The sequence below is a fragment of the Misgurnus anguillicaudatus genome, chromosome 24 (assembly GCF_027580225.2).
Source record: "Misgurnus anguillicaudatus chromosome 24, ASM2758022v2, whole genome shotgun sequence".
Taxonomy (NCBI): domain Eukaryota; kingdom Metazoa; phylum Chordata; class Actinopteri; order Cypriniformes; family Cobitidae; genus Misgurnus; species Misgurnus anguillicaudatus.
Window position 1 is genome coordinate 24,841,768 of NC_073360.2, and position 10,212 is coordinate 24,851,979.

At 39.0% G+C, this 10,212-nt stretch overlaps 1 protein-coding gene across 2 annotated transcripts; it reads left to right on the forward strand.

The window, feature by feature from the left end:
- Positions 1-944: 944 nt before the first annotated feature.
- Positions 945-6,628, forward strand: LOC129438166 (arsenite methyltransferase). 2 transcript variants are annotated; one of them, XM_055196781.2, is made up of 11 exons: positions 945-1,099; positions 1,549-1,679; positions 1,803-1,953; positions 2,065-2,201; positions 2,316-2,385; positions 2,493-2,574; positions 3,024-3,155; positions 3,230-3,372; positions 3,460-3,582; positions 4,269-4,347; positions 6,093-6,628. In XM_055196781.2, exons 1-10 carry the CDS (start codon positions 1,001-1,003, stop codon positions 4,344-4,346), a joined length of 1,146 nt encoding a protein of 381 aa, XP_055052756.2. In that variant the 5' UTR covers positions 945-1,000; the 3' UTR covers position 4,347; positions 6,093-6,628. The 2 variants fall into 2 exon arrangements, 1 of the variants encoding a protein (XP_055052756.2); XR_012367520.1 differs by lacking the exon at positions 6,093-6,628 and having other exon boundaries at positions 3,464-3,582.
- The last annotated feature ends 3,584 nt before the right edge of the window (positions 6,629-10,212 follow it).

A 10,212-nucleotide genomic window follows, 5' to 3' on the forward strand; every position in this document is an offset into this window, starting at 1 on the left:
ATGAATTATTTGAAGTGACCTAATCAGACTTATTTTACATCCAAGAGATTAGTGAGAAGCCTACGTCAGTGTTCCCAACCAGGCGGTCGGGGCCCACAGGGGGGCCTCGGCAGATTTCCAAGGGGGCCTCAAGATTACTTAAAATCAGTGGTGGCTCGTGACTCCTCATCCGAGGGCCGCTAATTCAAAATAAGTGTTCGAAGTATTATGTATGTGATTTCCTTTTCCAAAATATGTGTCCTTCGTGTCCTGTGTGCATCACGTGTTTTGTCAAAATAAGTGCCTGCTGCACACGGGTCAAAACCGTTTATGATAAAAGAGACACTCATGTTCACCAAATACACGCAAGACACTCCCTTAACAGTAAACTCTGATTATGCATGAGAATATGCGAGTATCTGGCTAACGCGAGCATCTTTTTTTATCATCAACCCTTTAGACGCGTCTGCAGAAGGCACTTATTTTGACAGGACAAGTGATGCACACACGATCTCTCAAATCGCAGAAAACGTATTTAAAAAAAAGAACCACACAAATGAGCGGCTACATACATGCTGTGACAAACTTTGCATCGAGCGCCCTTTAAAAAAAAGAAGTCACCAGCCGCCACTGCGTAAAAGTATAAAAAATTTGACAAAACAAGCAAAAATGTTTCTTTTTTTGGCCATTTTAGTTGTGAATATACATTTCTCTATCATTCCAAGTTCTAGTTAATTTTATGTGGAAAAATGTAGTGAGTAGGGGGCCTTCAAATATTGTTGTGGGCAACTAGGGGGCCTTGAAGTGAAAAAGGTTGGGAACCACTGGTGGTCTACGTAACACATGACAAGACGGCATAATCATAACTCCTGTACTGCTTTTGTTTTCGTAATTTAGTGTAGTAGGTGCATTTTCAATGTGACTTTAACTATATAGAGCTTAGTCATCATTACTCAATATACTAACTGTAGCGGATCAAACAAAGCGGTTAGCAAAACCTATTACTGTCCGGTTTTGCATTATGAAGTGTTACGCAAGCAAGTGTGTCTGGACTTTGGCTGTACTACAACGAAAGCCACAATCTCCAAACATGTCTACTGCTGTACATGACAACGTAAAGGTAAGTCGAGCTGTCACAAACTGAACTGAAACGTTACTTTTTCTATATTAAAAATGCTATGAGAAATTAGTACTGTACTATATACGGTTTCCACCGAGATTACATATACACTATACATGCTCTTAAATCACTTGAATTCTTTTCTGTTCAGATTAGAATGTAAATGCAAAATTACCCTTACGAAAATTAACCATGTTTTTTTTTGTGGTAAAAGTGTAGTAACAATATTTTTTTGCTGTATTGATTACTATTAGCAAAACCATGTTTTACTACAGTAACCATTTTTTAAATGTAGTAAAACCATGGTTAATTTTCATAAGGGTAACCCCTGTGAAAACTAACCATGGTTTTTTACAAAAATTGATTTTTTGTAATGAATACAACAAAAATTTATGATAACAATAGCGGACTTAGCATCTGTCAAATGCATAAAATAAAATGTCTTACAGAATTATTATGGCTCACGCCTGGAAACTTCAGAGGACTTGCAGACCAATGCTGCATGCGTCAAGCCTTGCAGGCCGATGCCCAAAAGTGCATGTGAAGCCTTAAAACAAGTTCACCCAGACGTGTGCAAGAGGTACAAAACAATGTGACTTTGTTGTCCAATTTTTCACAGAAGTCTTTTAATGCATTCAGAATGCATTTGTATTGACAAAAAAGTTGACTTTAATTAAATGCAGTGTGTAAATCTGTTTCGCAGGTATTTTGGTTGCGGTCTGGTGGTTCCAGAAAAGCTGGAGGGATGTAAAGTTCTTGATCTGGGTAGTGGATCAGGCAGAGATTGCTATGTCCTAAGTAAACTGGTAGGAGAGAGGGGTCAAGTCATTGGACTGGATATGACAGACGAGATGGTAACACAGTTTGAGAAGATTTCAGTAACACATTTGGAATATCTAGAGCACAGGGCGTAATTTTTTTTAGTTAAAAAACAACATCAATAAAATCTGTGTTTGTTTCATCAGATAGTTGCCTCACAGAAATATGTCCAGTACCACCAGGAGAAGTTTGGATACTTTAAACCAAACACTGTGTTTGTGAAAGGATACATGGAGAATCTCAGTGATGCAGGGATACAGAACAACTCCTTGGATGTAGTTGTGTATGCACTTTTGCAGATATATTACATATTTATCGCAATTTATTTTATCATTAGATTTTGCTTGTTGCCCTCGCAGAACTTTTGGTTAAGTAAAACAACTATTTTGTTTTTCAGGTCAAATTGTGTGATATGTCTATGCCCAGATAAGAAAACTGTGATAAGGGAAGCGTACAAAGTTCTTAAGGTCAGTTTTTCCACCACATAACCACAAATACATTTCTATGCCCTATTATAGTATTTATACTATAAAAACATTTTTGGATGATGCTTGACATCTGAATTATCCCATAGGAGGGTGGAGAGTTGTATTATAGTGACATGTATGCAAACCAAGTTGTTCCAGACTCCTTCAAGGAAGATCCAGTTTTGTGGGGTAAACACTGTTTTCTTCTTGTTTTTTACCTATTTTAATGGCCTTATCTTTTACAACTTTAGTATTCTAGCCTAATACGACTTAACCATTCTAGCACTTCAAAGTGTTCACACAGAAGCAGGAAACTTGTCATGGTCTGCCAACCGTTTGCCGTTAAATTTTATTGCACATTTCTAATAAACATATGCAAGCTTGTAACAGGTGTGGCCCTAGGGATTACATACGAAGTGGATCTAAACCAGGGGTGGGCATTCCTGGGCCTGGGGGGCCACTGTCCTGCAAAGTTTAGCTCCAACCCTAATCAAACACACCTGAATGCCATTTCCAAGCAATCCTGCAGCCTTTTAATTCGATGTTTGAATAGGGTTGGAGCTAAACTTTGCAGGACAGTGGCCCTCCAGGACCAGGAATGCCCACCCTTGATCTAAACCACTGCATTTTATTATCAGGCGAGGGAATGGCTGGCGCCCTCTACTGGCAGGATCTCATCACTCTGATGAAGGAGACGGGGTTCAGCGTTCCTCACCTGGTTGCAGGAAGTCACATTGTTGTTCACAACCCAGAACTTCAAAAAAAGATAGGTAACCTATTTGATAGGCATATTTTAGAGCTGATCTACACGATCTAGTGCTTTAACTGAGATGTTTCGGTTTAGGGGATGTTAAATATGCATCTGGAACTTACCGGATCTTTAAATTGCCTCAACATTCCCTCAAGACAAAAGCACTTGTGACCTATAAAGGCACCGTGCCTGACTGCGCTGACTATTTTGAGTTTGATGCATCTCATACTTTCCAGGTAATGCAGGTCAAAAAAAAAATGTATTCGCTACTAGGCATCACTTTTACAACAGTGGTCAGATCTGCTAGATGTTGTTGTGTGCAGACAGATGTTCCAGTGGAGGTGAGTTCAGAGATGGCTGCAGTCCTTCAGTACACGCGTTTTTCTGCTGACTTTAGTATCGTGATGTTAGACACTCCAGATCCAAACTTATGTGACAACCCACAGGTAAGTCTAATGTGTTTGATTATATTTTTGATATGATTAAAACAGCCCAGTCTCACGAAATTTCGTTATATAGTCATGTATTTTTTTATTCTTTTTTCACGAAATTTTTAGTTTTTTCGTGATCGTATAACGAATTCCTGTTTTCGTGTGATTATCACGTATTGGTTACTCAACTGTTTTGTCCTATTTTCTTACCATTGTCACTTCGGTTTAGGGTTAGATTTACATAAAATGATATCCCTAACCAAACCCAACTCTAACCCTAACGCCAGGCGACATTTAAAAAATAGTATAAACCAATATATGAAGTGACATTCTAATGCAAGCACCAAATCTAACCCTAAACCGAAGCGACAATGGTTTAAAAATAGAAAAAAGCAGTTGAGTAACCAATACATGATAATCACACGAAAACAGGAATTCGTTATACGATCACGAAAAAACACGAAATTTCATGATAATAGCACGGAAAAAGAATTTAAAAAAGTGCGTGACTATGTCACGAAACTTTGTGAGACTGGGTAGGATTAAAAATACCCCATGATAAAACTCTCTTTGTTATCGTGTTTATTTATTTTAAATTTTGTCTGCACATAAAAGTGCTTACAGGTTCATTTTTGACTCTATTCATGTCACAGACAGAAGTTGAGAGAAATCTGTTTTATTTTTATTTTTGCTGTTTCCAGTATTGCCACCTCAGCCCGTTTCTTCTCGCGGATAGACTTGGCTCCTCAGTGAAGCAGTGCTCGAAGACAGGACACTAAGGTAACTGGAAACTCCAGAGGATTATGTGATGTATAGATCACTATTTTGGCAGTAAGAGTTACAGAGAGTATACTTATTCAAAACAGATTTGGTGACTCTACAACAAATTGTATTGTTCAGTCTGCTTCTTTATCCAGATGTGATATCAAACCAACTTATTGAGACTTTAAGTCATAACATAAGACATATCTAACCAGTAATCACAATATACCAGTTGTGTCCTAAGACCGTATTCTAAAGGGGATCGCACACCGGCTGCGCAGCTCAGCGCCGCACCGTTCTAAAAAAATCGAACACATTGTTTTCTATGAGTATACACACACTGGCGCCACCTGAGACTCAGGAAGTTGCTCAAATTCCTGTCGCGCCACACAGCGCCACTCACAAAGTTTAACATTAAATAACATCATATTTGTCCCAAATCAATAACGATTAACATTGGCTGCTAACGTATATTTTACATTTTGAAGTAGACGCTATCTGACGAAGCTCACGCTATTTAATGTGCACTTCCGGTTTACAATACCTCCGAGTTGTCGTAGATGCGACTCGACGCGACGCTGAGCTGCGCGGCCAGTGTGCAATCCCCTTTAGACCTATTGATTTAGTACGACTGAAGGTCAGTAAGGCCATCCCAATTTGAAGGCGTCTTTATGCATCCCAGCCGTTATATTCAGCCGTTACAGACGCGCAATGAATCTTGGGATAGCCTAGGCTGTTAAAGGAATAGTCTACTCATTTTCAATATTAAAATATGTTATTACCTTAACTAAGAATTGTTGATACATCCCTCTATCATCTGTGTGCGTGCATGTAAGCGCTGGAGCGCGCTGCGACGCTTCGATAGCATTTAGCTTAGCCCCATTCAATCAATGGTACCATTTAGAGATAAAGTTAGAAGTGACCAAACACATCAACGTTTTTCCTATTTAAGACGAGTAGTTATACGAGCAAGTTTGGTGGTAGAAAATAAAACGTAGCGCTTTTCTAAGCGGATTTAAAAGAGGAACTATATTTTATGGCGTAATAGCACTTTTGGGAGTACTTCGACTCGCCTGAAAAGTCCGCTCCCCTTCTCACTCTCATAATGGGAGAGGGAGGGTGTTACTGCGCCGAGTCGAAGTACTCCCAAAAGTGCTATTACACCATAAAATATAGTTCCTCTTTTAAATCCGCTTAGAAAAGCGCTACGTTTTATTTTGCACCACCAAACTTGCTCGTATAACTACTCGTTTTAAATAGGAAAAACGTTGATGTGTTTGGTCACTTCTGGCTTTGTCTCTGGGTGGTGCCATTGGATGAATGGGGCTAGGCTGGGTGCTGTCGGGGCGTCGCGGCGCGCTCCGGCGCTTGCGTGCACGCACACAGATGGTGGAGGGATGTATCAGCAATTCTTAGTTAGGGTAGTAGCATATTTTGGTGTTGAAAATGAGTAGACTATTCCTTTAAGGATAGAACAAATAGATCCTTCACAGCCTAGGCCCTAGGCTATCCCAGGATTCATTGTGCGCCTGTAACGACTTAATATAACGGCTGGATATTTTTAAACAAATAATTAAAACCATTATTAAATAAAAGTTTGTATTTAGCAGAAAAAAGTTTCTTGTCAATGTTTTAGTATTATAAGTTTTGTATTAATATTATTCTGTGTATGTTGCATGTATTTCTAAGGTTGATTCATTTGAGATACTGTTGGTTTAATCTACATTAACGTGGCATATTTTCTAAAATAAATTCATATGCAGGTGATGCTAAATATGGGCGGATTTCGGAGGATGCCACCTTCACAGACCGAATGCTCGCCTTTTGAGGTCGCATCTTTAGAAGGTCGCAGCCCTTGAAATGGGACACAGCCGTCTCCAGGTCACCGGATTCCATTTCAAGGAGATGATCATATATTAAGCTTTTGGTATTGATCAAATTTTATAATAAAAAATAATAGCAATTATTTACTGACTGTAATATTTGTATTCAAATGCATCACTATGCTAAATCAAACTCTTAGCGGCTTAGATGTGTGTTTTTTTTACTTTATTTTGATTCAGATTTATACCTGTTTTGGTACTCACATAATGATATGATGAATTAATTTGTTATTTTTATATAATCATTAAAGCATACTGTAATGGTTTTATTTGTTTTCAACCTAAAGAAAACTTGATAATGCAATTAAATGCTCAATTATATTTAATTATATTTTATTTATTCATGTCTTGAAATTGTAATAGAAATTATATAGATACACTTACTGTATATAATATAAATATGTATTTTGTAATTATTTGAAATTGGAACATGTCATTTGTGCCATAAGAGGAACATCTCATTCTGACCATTACATTTTATGTGTTGCAAAAACTGTAACCAAATCAACCAAAAAGACTACTAAATGACTCATCTACAAATAGGACGCAATGATGTGAGAAGTGTTGTAATACAAAGATTCTAGAGGATTCCATTCCCATACAATCTTTGTATTGCAGCACTTCTCATGTCATTGCATCTTTTTTCAAGAAAAATCCTCTAATATCAAAGATTTTTATGTCAAAATCAACACATATTTTTATGTTACGTTTGCCTAAAAAATGTAGTAAAATAATTTTGAATTATGAAAAGTTATGTCAACTTAGTAGGTTGAATTGACTTGCGAAACCAAGTTGTTTTAACTTCCTGCTGCATTTTTTTTAAGTGAATCTATCTTTTATATGAAGTTTATTTAACTAAGTTTGGGGGGATAATGGTCATGTGTGCCTATCGGACGCACAGCTAAGTGCCGCGCAGCGCTGCGTCAAGGCGCGTCCAGGACAACTCGAATGTATCGTAAACCGGAAGTGCACATTAAATAGCGCGAGCTTCGTCAGATAGCGTCTACTTCAAAATGCAAAATATACGTTAGCAGCCAATGTTAAACATTAATGATTTGTGACATTTAATGTTAAACTATGTGAGTTGCGCTCTGTGGCATGACAGGGATTTGAGCAACTTCCTGAGTCAAAGCTGGGCGCCGCGGACAGGTGCCACCAGTCGGCGCAGGTGTGCGTATACTCATACGAAACAATGTGTTCGATTTTTTTACAACCGCGGTGCTGAGCTGCGCGTCCGGCGTGCGAACGCCTTTACTCTCAGCTAGTTCATCTATCCCAGTTAAAGAGGGGGTTCAATTTTTTTGTTTGGGCTAAAATTCTGAGCTCAGACAGGACGCCAAATATGCTTTATCTCATTCCCTATTGATAACATGTTAATGAACTTGTGAAATTAATAATGGTTTAAAACACAGAGTTTTGATTGCTCTTAACAGCTTTTAATATTTTAACATAACATCCAAACTAGGGCTGGGCCGTATATCGAGTTTTGGAAACATATTGGTATTTTTTCCCCTAGCGGGATATGGGATGATACAATACTGTCAATTTCGGTATGGTCTGACCCTTCTTCCTCGAAATGTACACGTTGGTCAGTGACACATTGGTCAGTTCGTCACAACATGTATGTAGCTCGTCAGCAAAAACATATTTTGAAAATGCGAGCAACACATATGACACTCCGAACACATATTTTGAATTTGAGCAGTCACGAGCCACTACAGAAAAAAAACTGAAAACCATGTCTTTAAATTTCATTTCCATCATGTGCTGTTTAAATAATCGTGACAACTCATATGAGGCTTTACTTCACTTGCATGTAAACATTTATTGCACTTTGTAGAAAATAAAGATATTTAAAGCATATTGCTAGTAAAAAAAAGATTTACAGAGATATGAATTTTGGTCAATATCATCCAGTCCAAACATGAGATTAAAGTTTCTTGGTGATAGAAGGAGTAACTTCTTGATTTGATTCCAAGAAATCGTGTGTTTCCTTTTATTAGTAAAGTCCAGACAGTGAGCAATGATGACCTCTGAAGCACCCCATAGATTTACCAGCAAGTCTCTTGAGAAAGCCTATATTGCCAGTAACATCAGTTTCATCACACTATTCACAGTTTACACTAGATATAAGATATAAAATACATAGTGTGTTTAAACTTAATTATCGTGTTTAAAATGTGTCTCATTTTATTGAACAAGCAAGTCGTCATAATCAGCATTTAGACTCTAGGTGGCAGCACATACTTCAGTGTTATGTCTAAATGTATCTCCTCTGACTGTGCTGACCGTTCAATTGCAATTTTACGGATCTCCAACTTGTAAGATCCAACATTTGACAGTTATTACTGCGTAAAGCAGTCAAAATTACCCAAGTTCGGTGATTTGAGAACAATGAGCGTTTTCTGTGTCTCATTTACTTTGCAGGCACATCGACCGCATAACTGCATGATCAGAAATGAAAAATGGTGTTGATACCAATTCTGTTTTTTGGATGGGATAAAACAGGCTGCGGTACATTAATGCCCTGCAAATGGGACGTGTGGACATTTGTTTCACTTGGATTCGACGTGTTGATTACATCTCGGGCGTACGTCTCGGTAAAGTGCTTATGTTGGACTACCCCTTATCAGAAATTGGCAGAAAATCCTCTCCTCGGAGCTCCTGAGAGCGTGTGCGGCGATATTCAAAATTGTGCGGAGAAAGCAGGTGTGGTGTAAATGTAAACACAATGAGGAACGGTATTCATTGTCCTCGTTTCACCCATCTTGAAACGCTGGGCTTCTAGCACGTGCCCAGAATGTATCCCGTTACTCTTAGCCACTTAATGCTTGAAGATATCCAGAGCTAAAAAGCCTCTACTGTCAAGAGACGCTGTGAATGGATGAATAAGAAGACCACACGCTGATTCCAGCACGACACTCGGTTTCTGAGCTTGTTTTTGTATTGGATTACAATGACGTAAGTTTGTGTATTGTACAAGTGTATTGACAGATGGGCAGCGGGCCATCCTCACACCATAAAAATCAAACCATGGCTTTTAGTTTACTGTATATTTGTAACTTTGAGACCATCTGTACGCTACTCCTAAAAGCTGTCAGAAGCAGATAACGTCATTAAAAATCAACAGTCTTTCTGTTCTGGCGAAACAAAACGCCAGATATTGATGACTTGTTATGCACTCGGGGCGTGTTCGAATCAAACATTTGCTAGAATGAGCACTTATACCACCTATTTTCTAGCAAATTGAATAGTTCACATCTCTGATGTAAACTAGACTGTTTGGTTGTTAAATGAGGGAGACTTTTTATGTCTCGCCCCTACTTGCACTATAGGAAATACAAGAACACAGGACAGAAAAGTGCTTGTCATCAAGCCAGCAGACCGAGATTTGCAATGGAAAATCTGCTTTGACAGTCCTGGGTAGTCCAATATAAGCACGTTTCTGAGATTTAATCAACACCTCGAATCCAAGTGAAATAAACCCGCACATGTTTTGTCCAGGACTGCACTTTAAGTCTGAGAAAACAGCCATAAAAGGACTCCTTCCAATATCCCAGCACCACAACGGCAACACTTGAAGCTATAAGAGCTCAACCGGGTCAGAGAGGGTGCGGGGACACGGTGAGGAGGAAAAATAGCACAGTGCTCTTGACCTGCCCTCAGCCCCGCTCCCATCGAGCCTGACCTGAAGGAAAGGCAAAGGGATCTTCTACCCATACTGCTTGACTAGCCAACCGAGATCAAAAGCGCTCAGGGCTCTTGTCGCAGCTAGGAGTCGTTTGAAGCGATTCCTGACCGGGTCATGACCCCTGCGTGCCAGGCACTGACTAGGGACAGACTAGCAGCTTTCCTGAGCTGGTTTTGCACTCAGTCTAAACCAGATCTTTATCGAGGTGTTTCAAGTGCACTATAAATTGAACCATTTCCTTTTTCACTTACTTGCTTTTCCTTTTCTTTTTAAGATCTGTTGTGTGGTGATTGAAGGCTTGGTGTTCGA